This window comes from Tenrec ecaudatus, chromosome 9 (assembly GCF_050624435.1).
Source record: "Tenrec ecaudatus isolate mTenEca1 chromosome 9, mTenEca1.hap1, whole genome shotgun sequence".
Classification (NCBI taxonomy): Eukaryota; Metazoa; Chordata; class Mammalia; order Afrosoricida; family Tenrecidae; genus Tenrec; species Tenrec ecaudatus.
Window position 1 is genome coordinate 5351955 of NC_134538.1, and position 16591 is coordinate 5368545.

Below are 16591 nucleotides of genomic sequence, written 5' to 3' on the forward strand. Positions count from 1 at the left end.
GAGGAAAGAACCAGGAGGCAGAGGACATTTATAGAGGCCTAAATACAGGCACATATATATATATATATATATATATATATATATATATATATATATATATATATATATATATATATATATATATATATATAAAATGAGAGGGGAATAGAACTATGTACTCATATCTATATGTTAAGAATTAAGGTTGGAAATGGACATTGGGCCTCAACTCAAGTACTCCCTCAGCACAAGAATACTTTGTTCTAACAATCTGCATTGTGTGATGCTCACCTTCCTGCCACGATCGCTGAAGACAAAATGGGTGCATAAGCAAATTTGGTGAAGAAAGCTGATGATGCCCGGCTATCCAAAGATATAGTGTCTGGGGTCTTAAAAGCTTGAAGATAAACAAGTGGCAACAAAACCCACATGGAAGAAGCACACCAGCCTGCGTGATCATGAGGTATCGATGGAATCAGATGTCAAGCATCTAAGACCCAGAATAAAACCATACCCAAGGTGAGTGGGGAGCATGGAGTGGAGACCCATTGCCCATCTGTAGACAATTGGATATCCCCTCCCAGAGGGGTCACAGGGAAGAAATGAGCCAGTCAGGATGCAGTATAGCACCAATGAAACACACAACTTTTCTCTAGCTCTTTGGTGCTTCCTTCCCTCCACTATCATGATCTCAATTCTACCTTACAAATTGGATTACACAAGAGCATGCACACTGCTACAGATAAGAGCCTGCAACATAATAATAACAATCCAGGGTAGATAAACCCTTCAGGGGCAACAAGGAGAGTAGAGACACCAGGAGGATTAGGGGAGGGTGGAGGAGAAAGGGGGAATCAATCACAAGGATCAATCTAGAATCCCCTCCCAGGGGAAAAAATAACGGAAAACTGGGTGAGGGGTGACGGAGGATGATGTAAGATATGGAAAAAGTAATCTATAACTTATCAAGGGTTTGTGAGGGAGGGTGAGCAGGGGAGAGGGGGGTGGTTAGAAATGGGGATCTGATATCAGGGGCTCAAGTGGGAAGAGATTACTTTGAAAATGATGATTGTGGCATATGTGCAAATGTGCTTGATACATTGGAGGAATGTATGGATTGTGGTAAGAGATGTAATAGTCCACAATAAAAGTATTTTTTTAAAAAAGAATAGCATCTGAGTTTTGAAAGGCATGTTTTCAAACAAGCAGACATATATGTTTGGTGTCGACTAAGTCCATATGGAAGAAGCACACCAGCCTGTGTGATCCAAGAATTGGAAATAATATAATCCAAATCTAAAGGAGGGAATGACACCAGAGCTTAAATTGTGAACACCTGGTTTGCAGAAGGCCACGGATGATAGTGGAAGGCCAAATTCATTTTCAGGTTTCACATAGATTAGAGTTCCAGTGACTCCCCTCCAGTCACAGTGGAGGGATGTGTATAGCCTTGCTATCAAACAGAGATCATTGCAAAGTGGATTACGGCAGATGTGGGATGGCAAAATGCAACATCTTATCATTTTAAAGCTATTTTTAAAAAAAGAATGAAGGGGAAATACATGTGGATTAAGTCCCTGGTGAATCCCCTTGGACCATGGATCAGGCATGTGAATAGTCTTGCTAACATGCAGAATGCTTTGGAAAGTGTATTGTTGCAGAAGCAATGTGATTAAAATTTAGCACCCTATCATTTGAACTCACCCTTGATCCATTTAAATTTGTTCTAGTTTCTAACATGTTGTGCTTTCTTTTAGATTGAAGTTTTCATCCGTTTTGTAATTCTTGGTAGTGTTTTTGCTTATTGGTTTTTTAATGTTTTTCTGTATATGAAAGCCAAAATTGATAAATCTATAGAGACATTAACTAGATTAAAGGTTTCTTGGGGATGGCAGGGGTGATTGGTGGAAATGGGGAGTTAACAACAATGAGTATAAGAATGAAGAAAATGCTCTAAAACTGTTCAAAGTGATAGTTATACAACTCATTTCTCGGCAGTTTTATTTGCAAGTAATTTATATATAATTCAATAGATCAATCCTTCAATCACATCATGAAGAATTGTACAACCACCCCCACATAAATATGTGAATTTTATACCAGTAAAACTGGATGCTAAAAAAGGATATGATATAGTAGAGTCATTGAAAAAAGGAGATGGACTGAAACAGTGGCTACAACGGTGGGGTCAAGTACAACAATTGTGAGGATGGCACAGGACCAGGCAGTGAGTGTTTTGTTCTGTTGTCCATGAATTGGAACTGACTTGATGGCACCTAACAGCAACAATAGCCTAAGGATCATAAGCATTACACCTGGATGAGATGGGATGGAAGGAGACAGGAGATAATGTCATGGTAGCATGTTCCCAATGGACATACCAGCACTACACAGAACTTGAAGCATCGTGAGCATATATGGAGCCATCTCAATTTCTACATCTATTACAAAGACAGAAAAAGCAACATAAAGGTGCTCTGTACCTGATTGTTCTAGTGCGCTTCCGGGTATAAGGAGAAATGACCTTGAAAAGCAGTTCCATCGCTCCGTTAATCCCCAGCATGGCTCCTGTGGTGACTGAGAGAGACAAAGGCACAGTAGTTATTGGATCACCTGTGTTAGTCTTGGTACATAGAAATCCATATGTATAAAAGAGTTTTATATAAAGGGTAAGGGCACATCAAGAAAACATCCCAACCCAGTGCTGCCTAAGCCCACAAGTCCAACATTAGCCCCTATGTCCAACACTAATCCACAAAGTCCTCCTCCATCTCACAAAACACACACTATGACGCTGACCGCAGGAGGAAAGCTGAATCAGTGACCATGTAAGTATCTCAGCACTGACAGGGGTCTCCACATGGCTGCTCCAGCACCCAGGGCTGCATCTGAGTAGGTCCATGCGGCTTCTCCTTGGGGATGTCTTGCAGGAAGTGAGCCTTGCAAGCTGAAGCAGGGAACTGTCTAAGGCAGCTACATTCTGGTCTGACCATCAGAAAGAAAGAGACCCGAGAACTCAAAAGGTGAGACTCACCGAGCCATTTATCTCCCCGCCCTTCAATTAACCCCACATGTGTTAATTGGCCACGTTGGCACAATAAACTTTAACTAACTCAACCTGAACCACTGTTTTTATTGCTAAGGGGGCACAAAAGCCCATCATCCTCCTTGTTGAAGGCACCTGATAAGCATGGAAACTGTAGGGCCTTTTTATTCCTGGTGGGAAGTGAAGGTCACCTGAAAGTCAGATCGAAGTACACTATAGTCCTATGTAATCCCAAGCCATGAAAGACATACTTTTTTATTTTCTGACGACCGACTGTACTTTTCCACTGACTCCATAATTGCAAGAACAATTACTGAGCAGAATACCCTTGTCTAAGTTGATATTTGGGTTTCTGGCAATGATTTCAATTCAGACTCTTAGATGAACCACCATAATACCTGCCTGCAAAGGTGCTCACCCTTGTGAGGACACACACATGTAATTTTTAGACAGTCCACAAGTGTAGACATGTTCCATCATTTGAAAAACTTCATAATGAAGAAATGCTGCAATTGAGTGAGTTAGGTTCAATACAACTTCAACTGAATTTTTGAAGCTTTATAAATTATAGTTATAAACTTCAAAATTATGAAGTATATACTAAATATAAGCTATAAACTATGTAATTATAAATTAATATATAAGGTAAATATATAAACTAGATATATACTATATCTAAGCTAAAATTATAAAATAAACTATATAACTATGTAAGCTATATAATTATGAAAATATCAAGTTGAAACCTTATAAATCAGAAAGTCAACAGCAGAAATAAATAAGACAGCTTCCTCTTTTTTCCATCTATAGCCCAAGGTCCCCTTCAACTTGTACCTGGGTCACCCAGGACTGCAGCAATTTCTCATTCATGAGCTTGTCAAAGAAACAGTCAATTGCGCTGGCAAAGAAGGAATGCTGCAGTTGTTTATTGGTGCCTCACTTTGGTTCTGGTTGATACTAACCCTGTGTACAACAAAATAGTGCCCACAATCATTGTCTGAGTTCATTTTGTTTCACGGTGTCAGTCCAACTCATGTAGGGTCATACGCTTTCTTTAATTGACCTTCTACTTTACCAGGCAGGATGTCCTTAGGCAAGGATTAAGTGTATGAAGGCTCCACTGAATTCCTTCTGACCATTAACTAGCGATGAGAACAGCGTTGCCCTTGGGCAGAGTGCATTGCAAAGTGGATTGCCTCCGCCCAACTACAGGCAGCCTAGAAAGGAGCAACCTTCCCGAGGGGCTTGCCTTGGTGTGTCTTGATGGAGATCGTCATATTGAGGGTTGCAGTCATGATTGGAAGGCTGCCATGATGGAAGACCCTGGACTAATCTTGTGATCTCTTCTGTCTCACACAATATAGGTGCTCCAGACATGGATCCATTCCCATTTCTGTAGTCCCTCCTGTAACTGTGATGTGTTGCTCAACCACTGATCATGAATTTGTGACAGTTCCCAATGTATCCAGGTCTGATTTGTGATTGCAGATTGTTGGACGCCATGATGACTTTGTGTTAATGGTCTCCATCATCCAAATACTACATCTTGGGCTTTGTCTTGCTTTTATCTTAGTTAAGACTTCATAAATATTCTCCTTAAATTATGTTTGAGATTTGGGATCTCTTTTGTACCCTAAAACAATGGTTGATTCGGTGAGCATTGATTGTGGATCCAAGCAAAATGAAATCCTTCACAGCTTCACTAACTCTTTAATATATTCATCCAGTTGACTTTAGAAAAGACTTTTGTCATGTTAGAAGACAAAAGGACATGGAAACTTGCTGTGCTTTTGTGTGTGTAGACCCTTGTTGGCTAAATGGGTATGATGATGAAGGGAAGTATGGGAAGAAATTATGAAAACTTCATTATTTGGTGGGCCTGGGGCATACTCTCAGGGGACACCAAGGTCAATTGGTGTCACATAGTACACAAAACCGTATGCTATATCCTACTTTGTCCAGTAATGACTGTTCTTAAAAGCTCATGAGTCATCGTCAGAGGGGCAAGCATTGGTCTCCGCTTGTCCCAAGGGAAGAAGAACAATGGAAATAAAAGACATATGGAAACAAGAGTCCAATGGACATCAGTCTCCATGACCCTGAGACCACCTTTTAAGATCCTGGATAGAGTGGGAGGGTAATGTGGAAGAAAGTCTCTCAAAAGCGTAAGACCAGACTGCATGGTCAGATAGACTGTTACATCCTATATGACTATGGCCTTTAGTCACCATTGAAGTCTGGAAATGAACTCACCCCTCATGACTCAATTTTCAACCAAAGAGCAGATGAACCTATCAGGGGAACAGTAACATATTAAGGTGTGCACCAAACCAAAACTCACTACCATTGAGTCAATGCTGACTGATAGCGACTCCACCTCCCAGTGGCTGAGACTGTAACTGTTTACAGGAGTAGAGAGCCCAGTCGTTCTCCAGAAGAGCTTCTGGTGGTTTCGAACTTTGAAGATCACAGCCCAACTAGTAACATCTGAACCAGACCTTAGAACAATCACCCATTTGAAATCAAAAGGGCAGCATTCACCAAAGGACAAAGTTCAGTAGAGTTAGGGAAGAAGCAGCAATGAAAACAGGGGCACAGGGGAGGAAGTGGAATAAGTTATATGACACAGAGAGGATTGTAATCAATGACAGGAAATAAAGTATGTATAACTTATTGGATGTGAACCTGATATCTGCTTTCTAAATCGTCTCCAACTTGACAATAAAAATAGGTTTGTAAGTATTATTAAAAAAATAATGTCCATTAGGGAAAAAAAGAATTCATAGGGAAATAGTGAAGCCTCTCGCATCAGGAACAAACATGTTGGAAGTTAAAATAATCTTCAAAGGGGTAGCTCTCTTTTATTTTCTATTGCTTTGATGTAGTAAGACAGAACTGGGACTGCTTTGTGCTTTGGGGAAGCCTTGTTCCTAGAAATGTGAGTAGGAACAGGGGACAGGGTGATGGAGAAGCAATGTGAGAAACAGGTGACTTACAATGTGCATAAACAAGCCTTGGAAAAGGAGGTGAAAGAAAACCTGGTGACTTCTACAGTTCATCCCAGTCTAGTCCGTCACCTAGAGGCTATGGCAAGTGTCTTGGTTATTACAAAGGGGTACATGTTCTTGGAACACCCCTTATGCGTGTATCCCTCCTATGGCTGGAGCAGGCAATAATTACTCGGATCAGAATTCAGGAATTTGGCATCCTACTTCTGGCCACCAAGCTTCCACTCTCATGGTTCCTAATTCAGTATTGACTTCTGAATTGGGAAAGCGGGCTGAAATGACTCTTGAATTCAGAAAAACTCTGGTACTAAAAGTACAATTCAGAAGGGAATAGTTTTAGGAACGCCGAGTCTAATGTGGAAAACTTCAGACTTGAAGTGAAAGAGTACAACAAAAAGAAATTCTCATTGAGTTCATCCTTGCGTCTCTGGCAGCTCTGTAAACATCCCATTGGCCATCTGAAAACCGGCTGTCACAGAGCTTGGACACTTGCAGCCAAATCCTTTGCCGATAGGAATGGAGGGAATGCTGCGTGAAAATTCAACAGTGACTCACAATTTAGCAGAGACAGCAATCCACAGGCTTCCTGAACTCTGCTTGCCTCTCATCAGTAAAGACAATGTGTGACCGCGATAGTGTCATGTTTAAATATGTTCTGACACACTTAGCTGGTTCAATAAATGTAGACTTCGAATCTGAACCAAATATCCACTTCCTTACACTTGCTATATCTCAGTACTTTTTGTTAAGATCCAGGGTGTGGTGATTTTTTCCTGATAGCCGCAACTATTATGTGTAATAAAGAAGGCAAATTATGCAGCCTAACTATTCCTTGTAAACCAAAACAAGATACTTCAAATCTTGTGCTGTGGGCAAACACCACACTGGGGTCAGTGGTGGAATTCAAATAATTCAGTGATTTAACAATGATTCGCTGTTCTGATGACCATTTTAAGTATTAAAAAGCGATACAGTGAAAGGTAGTTTATTTTTCAATACAGTAAATACTTAAATAAGCCCAATAAAAGAGGTACACAAAACTAGATTATGCTATAATCATTTTTTAAAGATTAATGTAAAAGCATTAACAATATCTGGCAAACAATAAAGCTGTTGTTTAAGTTATTTCTGTATTGATTCTCAATCGGAGCCCTCACTTGCCACAGTCTTTGCTTTTATCTGAACATCATTGGCTGTGTGAGTGTCCTTAACCATGGCTTCACTCTCGGAGTAGAAGCCCATTCCTTTAGAAGTAAACCACTAGTTGAAGGGTGTTTGCTGTATTAGAAACAGGTGACGTCTTTTCTCTGAACGTATTATGATCATATTTGAAAAATCCCTTTCCACTGCTACTGAACTTGGAGTAACTTCTCTGACAACATTTTAGCTCTTGGAACACTTTCAGGAAATGCACGATTCATTCACAAGGTCTCATGGGAGTTTGGGTGTAACATAAAGCTGAAATGAATGATCGCGTGTCACCTCCTGGTTGTCTGGCACATCTTCTCTTTACGTTATATGTTTGTTTACTGAAGTAACAGTGCAAAAGAATACAAATATAGTATTTCAGCAAAAGTGTAGTTTTATGAAATGAATAAACAAATATGACAAGCATCAGTCTCTTGAATTGTTGTATACTAATGGATGGAATGACTACTTCTGTGGACACTGAGAAGCTGCTGCAGCTGCTCAGATGAACATTAAAACCAGCAAGGGATGGAAATTTGTGATTTCCACATTTGGCCTTCCACCTTAGAGAAAATCCTGGTTTGCCATACTCAACAAAAAGTTAGATATCAGTACTGTCAAACTGGTGTGGGCTGAATCTCACCACTGACTGGGGTAGCACACATTCTGACTACTAATAAGTGAGCAACATCCATTATACAAGCCTCAGCTTATAACTCAGCTTCCTTTATTAGAGATGGCTTTGTTTACATCCCTTTCATCTTTCTCAAACACATCTGACTGTCTTATCAATTTATATGAGTAGGTAAGTTGTGGCTCTCTGAACGTGGAATTTATCGCATTAATCCCCAATAAGACTTCCTCTTTGTAGACACTCTACCTTTATTAATGGAATTAACCAATAAAATACATTTAATTTAGTAGTTCTTAGACTAGTTACCAATAATAAGAAGAAACCACTAGGGGTGCTCCTCCTGATTTCCATAGATTACGGAGAAAAGAGTAGAGCAGAAAAATGGAAAAGAGCAGCTAATTCATGCCAAACATGCACACAAACGTTAACTTATCTATTTCTACTTTAAACTCTATGAGTTTTATCAAACTACCACTTTTCGGAGAAGGAAACTGAGATTCAGACAGATGACGTTCTCATGTCACATGACTTCTTACACCTGGAATCAGAGTCAACCTCAGGCCTTTCTGGTTCTGATCCCGTGTTCTCCATTCCACATGAAATAATACTTTTATATCACAGAAAGGGGGCTCAGAGAAGAGAAATGAAAGTCTGTGCTTGTTACATGTAAAATAGGTGTAGAATCTAGACCTTTTAATAAAGTATTTTCATATGTCGAAGAGAATCGACCTACATTTTGGAGTCAGAAACATGACTTCTTACGGATTCAAGCAATCATCTTACTCATTTAAGTTTTTAAGCACAAAATGATAGGTCTAACTACTGGATTATTATGATAATTGGAAATAATTCAAATCAGGAGAAGGTAAATAAGTATTAAACTCATGTGCTGTGACATATGTAGGTGTTTTCTGGAGGGTTATATTGAGAATGATCATGAGGTAGTTTCAGGATATGATATGGCAATTTGTGATATGAGAAGAATTGTTGACACATACCTTGAATATGATGTGGACTAAATCATCTGCTAACAATCTTGATCTTTCCCTTGAGAGGACAATTAGGGAGGCCCCGTTACAATGGAGTCCCCAAATAATGCAAACAGTTACTGCTCCTTGACTGCTACAGGAAGGGTGGAGATTTCAAGCTCATCCAAAGGCACTTCAGAAGAAAAGCCTACCAGTGTCCTTCAGAAAAATGAATCACTTCGAACCATGTGGAGGACAATTCTACTCAGATACAAATGGCATGTCAAGGAGTCAGAGATGACTCAACTGAAATTGGTGATAAAGAATGCTGTGTTGTCTGACCCCCCAGAAAAAATAAACAAAAAACAATGTTCAGGACTAAGATAAACAAGCAGCCATCTAGCTGAGAAGCAACAAAGCCCACATGGATGAAGCCCACCAGCCTTTGTGATCATGAGGTGTCAATGGGATCAGGAATCAGGCATCTAAGACCCAGAATAAAATCATACCAATGTTAATGGGATTTGGGGTAGGCAGTGGAGGGGTGGAGTGGAGACCCAAAGCCCATCTGTAGACAATTGGACATCCCTTACAGAAGTGTCACAAGGAAGAGGCGAGTCAGTCAGAGTGCAGTATAGCACTGATGAATCATACAACTTTCCTCTAATTCTTTAATGCTTCCTCCCCACCACTATCATGACCTCAATTCTATGTTACAGATCAGACTAAACCAGATGATTTACACTGCTACAGATAAAAGCCTACAGCACAGGAAACTCAGGATATATAAACATCCAGGACCAACAATGAGAATAGAGATGGCAGGAAGATAAGGGGAAGGTGGGGGAGAAAGGGGGAATCAAACACAAAGATCAACATATAACCCCCTCCCAGGGGACAAACAACAGAAACGTGGGTCAAAGGGTGACAGAAGATGATGTAAAATATGAAAATAATAATATATAATTTATCAAGGGTTCATGAAGGAGGAAGGTTGGGGGAGGAAGAGACAAAATGAGGGTCTAATATCAGGAACTCAAGTAGAAAGAAAACGCTTTGACAATGATGATGGCAACATCTGTATAAATGTGCTTGACACAATGGATGAACGTATTGATTGTGATAAGAGATGTAAGAGCCCCAATAAAAGTATTTAATGAAAAACAGAAAAGAAAAAAATGAGGGAGATGCTACCAGCCATCCAAACAGATGAGTTTGAAAGATGTTTCCAAGAATGAAATCGCAGATTTGACAAATGTATTAAATGTAATGGAGAGTACTTTGAAAATGATAAGGTTGTTTTGTAAAAATAAATAAATAAATTCTTTAAAATATAGTTTAAAAAAAAAGGACTATGTCTAGGAAAAGATTCAGTAGTTCTACCTGGTTGAGGAAGAAATGAAGAAATGAAATACGGATGAAACCACAGATGCACTCTGCCCATGCATCTCTTCTAAACAGACCCCAAATTGACGCCCAGACCTCCCACTTAGGTCTGAACGCCACCCCAGAGAGCACCAATGCAGTCACTTACCGCTGGAGGCAAACACCCGCAGAGCCCAGAGACAGTGGAGGAGGTTCTGGCTGTGGGACAGGTTTTTCCTGGCCATAATCAAGGTCACATCGAGTGCTTCCAATTCCAGTGCTTTCTTTCCAAAGTGCTTATCTAAGAATACAAAACAACTCATCTCGGTTTTGTTTGGCATTGATTGATTCTGAAGGTTGTGCAGGGTGGAGTGTAGAGGAATAGGAAGAGGGGAATGGAGGAGGATTGTCCTGTAGAGTCATTATGCACGCCAATCATTTTGGGTTTGATTTATATGTCAGATCCTCATGAGTCAGAGATGATTAAGTAACAACTAACAACAATAGCAGCCCTTGCTCTGAAGTCTCCACGTGGTCCAAATGGTTAATGGGTTCTAACCAAAAGCCTAAAGGTTCAAGTCTACCTGGAAGCATCTCGGAAGAAAGGGCTGGAGATCTACTTTTTAAGTGTAAGTGAATGAAAACCCTTCGGACACAGAGACTAACCTGGTATGACCCACACAGACTCAGCGTGAGCCCCAAATCAGCTCACTGGCAACTGGTTTCACCTCCCATTTACAGATAAGGAATTGAACACGAGCAAGTTTTAGTAACTTCCCCCAAGGGCCAGATCTAAAATCTAGATCTGTCTCCCACATTTATGCCATTGACCCCAGGGTATATCAAGTTGCCTGGTGTTCGCTTGATCACTCATTCTCTTACCAGTGCTTCCCATCCTTCAAATTTCTTTTCAAATATCACCCTTCTACGACCGTACCATCTTAGAGTAGAGCCACCCTTTCTTTCCCTAACGGCCTTGATCATAGTGTGTCATGAGCTGGTTAATTACTGTCTGACCTTCAACGCTTGCATAGAAGCCCCCCAAGAATGGGCCCATCCCTCTTTTGATCACTGTGATGTTTTCAGTGCCTCCAGCAGTAACTGACACTAATAAATACTCAGAAGATCTGAGAAAATCTGTTAACTAGTCGAGCGACCTTCATTGGTTTCTGTCTGGGATGTTCTTTTGGTGGTGCTGACTGGGGCCTGGTATCCAGTCATTGTTGTAGAATGTTATATGGGTTCAAAGCAGAGTCATAAGCATTGAAAGGAAAGAGTATTACAGAACTCTAGCACGCTTGGCTGCAGCTGCTGCATTGGATATCAAAAGGTCTACTTTTGAGAAGAACCAGATCGTATAAGGGTCTGCACATAATAAGAGCTTAAAGGGTGTTTTGACTCGCTTGCAGCAGGTGAGTGGGTCCCGAGTACTCAGATTTTAAACCTGAACTCCAGGAAGTTATAGGGCTTCATGGAGGTATTTCAGGATCAACTTACAGTACCTTGAATTGTGTCTCCAAAATATGTAGGTCCACCTGGAATCTCAGAATGTAACTGTATTTGAAAATTAAGTTTTGGAGATGCAATGATTTATGATGGGCCTATACTCATTAGACATTCCCTGCAATTCTGACTCATAGTATCCCTATACAGTGTTTCCGAGATTATAAATCTTAATAGAATACTCACGCATTGCCACCAAGTTAATTTTGACTTATAGCGACCCTATAGGACAGTGTAGACCTGTCCCTGTGGGTTCCCAAGACTGTAACTTTAAAGGAATAGGAAGCCACAGCTTTCTCCCAAGGAGCTGTCTGGCAGTTTTATTTTTCTCCCTCTAAGCAGTTCATAGGTTTGAACCACCAACCTTGATGTTACCAAACTATCATGAGGGTGGGTCTTAAATCCAATGACTAGCATCCCTAAAGAAGTGGAGAAATCACACAGAGAGACATATAGGAGACTGTCGTCCGACAACAGAGACAGAGATTGGGATAATGGGCCCACAGACACAGGAACACCAAGCATTGCTGGCAATGAGCAAAAGCTAGAAGAGTCATGGTACAAATTCTCCTTCAGAAGCTCTGAAGGAACCAATCTGCTCTGACTTTTAGAATGGCAAGAATACATGGCTATTGTTCGAAGCTGCCCAATTTGTGATAAATTTTTACAGCAACTCTCGGACATTAATATTCTGATTTATAACATCATTATATGTAAAATGAGATTTACAGAAGTGTTAATTTCTTGATAAAAATGATTAGAGGCTTCTTTACAGTATCTCTCCACTTTTCCTAATTTCCTATGCAGCTCTGGCCTGACCTGAGTCCTGTCCAAAGACCCATACTTTGGATAATCTGATGTCCAGATCAACAAAATTGCCTCTCCTATAGGTGTTGACTTGTAACCAGCAGAGGGACAGGGACATGCTGCTTCTTCTCTGTACACATGAGTTCCCCAAATCTTAGCATGATAACAATCCCATAAGGATCTTTTCATTCATTTTGTGGGATCTGGGAGTGTGCATACCTCTTAGACCAACTTTGGCCAGCAATCGAAAGAGAGGCAGAAGAATATCATAGTCCGGGGAAGGCGTCCTTGCTGTGTCCACCAGTGTTTGCAGAAGGGCCTCGCTGCCGCCCTTGCTGATCATGTAATGAATCCTCCGGTCTGTGCCTGAGGGAAAATCAGAGGAAGGATAAGCCACAGATACACACTCTCATTTGTCTTAGACTAGAAGGCAGAATGCATAACTAGTGAAAGAGCAAGGATTTGCCCACCGCATCTCAGAAATCAGACTTGTGTCATTCTTGAAGCAACCTGGGCCACCAGGTAAGTGGGAGAAATGGTAGATTTAACATCTTAGTTGGATCAGCTGTAGTTCCTTTACCCTAGAACCCACCTTCCTGAGAACTCATTAGAATATTGTGTGTGTACGTGTGTGAGTGTGTGTGTGTACACATGCTAGAGTATGCATTTTAATATAAAAAGGAACATCAGTGTTCTGCTATTTGTTAGAATGATTTATAATATAGGTTGAGATCATGGCTTATATAAAAGTGTTTCAATTATGCCCCAATGAGGTCAATTGCTAGCTTTTCATGATTTATGGTAGTGAAATATAAAAACAACTGAGGTAATCCTTTAAGAAAAAAAAATATCCAAACATTCTAAGTAGAGAGTTTAGAAGAGGCCTAGGCGTAAAACGGTGTGTTGGTATTTCTATTTCAAAATGGCTTTTGACAGGTAACTACAAGACCAAAGGAAGTGATTACATGTACTGGGCAACACTGACCTAAATTAAAAATCTAAAAAACTCACTGCCATCACGCCAATTCCAATTCAAACAGACTCTGTAGGACAGAATAGAACCGCCCAATGTGCTCCTAGTCACAGCTGTCCACTGTGCCACCTGGGGGAAAAGGGGCAACGGGGACATCTGTTACATTGGACAAATCTGCTGTGCGAGACCTCTTTAAAATGATAAAAAGCAAAAATGTCACTTTGAAGTCAATAATGTGCCCCATCCAAGCTGTTTACAAAAGTTGGCCAGTGAACCCAGCAGACCACATAAGAATGGACACACTCAAATTATGGTGTTGGAAAGGAACATTTAAAGTACCATAGATTACCAGAAGAATGAACAAACCAATCTAAGAAGAAGTCCAACCTGGATTCTCCTTAGAAGTGAGTGTAACAAGATTTCATCTCACCTGTATTAGACATGTTCTCAGGAGAATCCCCACGTTGGAAAACGACTCGGTAGAAGAGGGTCAGGAAAAACAGGGTGTTCCCCAACAAGATGGGGTGACAGCAAAGCACTCAAACCTGACAAGACTTTAAGGATGGTCAGGACTAGGCAGTGTTTAGTTCTGTTTTACGTGGGATCCGTATGAGTCAGAAGCCACTCAATAGCACCGGACAAGAGCAACCACAAAGGGGGCTGCTAGAGTAGAATGTTACCAACAGAAAGGGTCATGAAAAGTCGTGTCCTCTACCAAAGAAGCAGTCGTTACTACCTGTATCAGGATAAGAACTCCCAGGATTTCATTTGAATTGTTCCTCCTAAGTGGCATAATGGTCAGTGTGCTCTGCTAAGATTTGAGTTCAGCCAGGGACTCCTCAAAAGGCTTGAATATCCCCTTATAAAAATATCAACTCCAGTTGCCTACAGATGCGCTTTGGGTCCCCACTCCACACTCCCCCTCATTCACAATGATATGATTTTTTGTTCTTTGATACCTGATCCCTTCGACACCACATGATCACACAGGTTAGTGCACTTTGTTGCTTCTCAGCTAGCTGGCCACTTGTTTACATTCAAGCCTTTAAGACCCCAGATGATGTTATATCTTTTGATAGCTGGGCACCATCAGCTTTCTTCACCACCTTTTCTTATGCACCCATTTGTCTTCAGCAATCATGTTGGGAAGGTCTGTAGGCAACTGAACATCCCCTTACAGAAGGGTTGTGGGGAAGAGATGAGCCAGCCAGTGTGCAGTGTAGCAACAATGAAACATACAACTATCCATTTGTTCTTAAATGCTTCCTCAGCCCCGCTATCATGATCCCAATTCTACCTTACAAATCCAGCTAGACCGGAAGATGTACACTGGTGCAGATAGGAACTGGAAACACAGGGAATCCAGGACAGATGACCCCTTCAGGATCAGTGGTGAGAGTGGTGATGCTGGGAGGGTGGAGGGGATGTGGGGTAAACAGGGAACCAATTCCAAGAATCTACATATAATGGCCAATAGAAATGTGGGTGAGGAGTGACATCAGTCAGTGTAAGACATGGCAAAATAATGATTTATAAATTATCAGGGAGGAGGGAGGGAGGGGGAGGAGAAAGGGGAAAAATAAGGAGCTGATACCAGGGCCTCAAGTAGAAAGCAAATGTTTTGAGAATGATGAGGGCAACAAATGTACGAATGTGCTTGACACAATGAATGGACGGATGGATAGTGGTACGAGTTGTACGAGCCCCCAATAAAATGATTTTTAAAAATCTATCAGCTCTACATTTGAACACTCTGCCGGGCACAGCTTTACTGGAACATGCACGGGGGGTGCCCTGCACCGCAGCCCATTTCATCGGAGCAGGTTTGGACACGTTCAAGGCAACAAACGCCATCCAGGCAATTAGAGAAAGTGCCTCACTGAGCAGACTGAAGGAAAGTCCCCTGGACAGTTCAGCACGGCACAGTCTGTAGACCCTGTTCTGGTGTCACAGGGCTTAAAGCCCCTGGCTGCCGGCAGCTCTGTGTGAGAAAGGCATGACCGTGAGCTTGCACAAATATGTACAACCGTGGCAACCCCTGACTTTGGAACGCCTCTGGAGCAGTGCTCCTCTATCCTGTAGGGTCCTCGGGAGTCTACTGAGACTTCGGAGCGGGGAGCTCCTTTTGAAATGACGGCCTTGCAGTTCTGTGGCTTTAACGTGTCATTGGAACCTCATGTTAGTTTTCCTTTCTGGTGTACCGTGACTAGCACATGTAGACATGAGACTTGAGTAAAGGTTGGAATGTCCATGACTCTACATGTTCTAGATAACTTTAGTTAGTAGAGAGAGTCACGCGCCCCTTACTTAAGTTGATGTCATGGTAGGCAACTTCTTCGTCGGACCTTGGAAGACCATACTCCCATGGCTGTCATACTTCCAGATCTACCTTGCCTTTCGGATATGCCTTTTACAGATTTCTAATAGGCATATGTAATGGAGTGGCTCCTACATGACTCTCTAATGAGATACTATAGGATGCAGGGTGGGTGATAAGACGGTAAGAAGCAGGATAACAGTACAATCAGCCCAGTTTACTCTGGGTCTTCTTAACCTCAGGGAGTAAAAGAAACTGGCCTGAAGAATCATTCAAGGTTACTAAGCTAGATCAACCCCTCAGGCCACCTGGGTTCCTCTGAGAGCTCAGTGCAGCACATCCCAACGTCCACCATAGGAGGGGCCTACTCACCGACAGAAAGCAGGTCACCGAGGACTTGTAGGATGGTCCGGATGGACTCTCTGTCCGACGACCTCTGTAATGAAAACATAGCGAGCCATCTTTTAAAAGAGAAAGCACCAGGACGGAAGGAACCTGTCAGAGAGGCACAGGTATTCTGGCAATCCTGCTTACAGAATGACAGAGCTTCGCTAAGGTGTGAGGGTCTCAGGGACCTTGGCTGTGTATTCAGGGTCCCTCTTCAGGCAGGGCTCACAGTAGCATCAGCCACTTGGTCACGCGTGGTCACACTGACGACTTACCAGGGAAAAGTCAGAAAAAGGAGGTTCTGTGGACCGTGGTAGCACAGTGCTCACAATTGTACGAGGCTTGGATTACGTTGGTTTTGCTTTATTTTACTCTTTGCTGTTGTTAAGCATAGAGGCAGCAGACAATACAAGAAT

At 41.6% G+C, this 16591-nt stretch overlaps 1 protein-coding gene across 1 annotated transcript in view; it reads right to left on the minus strand.

Moving 5' to 3' along the window:
• Positions 1 to 16227, minus strand: part of AGBL1 (AGBL carboxypeptidase 1) — a 1082464-nt gene extending 1066237 nt beyond the window's left edge. Inside the window, exons 1-4 of the mRNA XM_075557460.1 lie at positions 16161 to 16227; positions 12718 to 12864; positions 10358 to 10489; positions 2463 to 2556 (exon numbers count right to left, since the gene is read on the minus strand). Coding sequence (XP_075413575.1) covers positions 2463 to 2556; positions 10358 to 10489; positions 12718 to 12841 — 350 coding nt within the window. The 5' untranslated portion in view covers positions 12842 to 12864; positions 16161 to 16227. The remainder of the gene's footprint in view (positions 1 to 2462; positions 2557 to 10357; positions 10490 to 12717; positions 12865 to 16160) is intronic.
• Between the last annotated feature and the right edge of the window lie 364 nt (positions 16228 to 16591).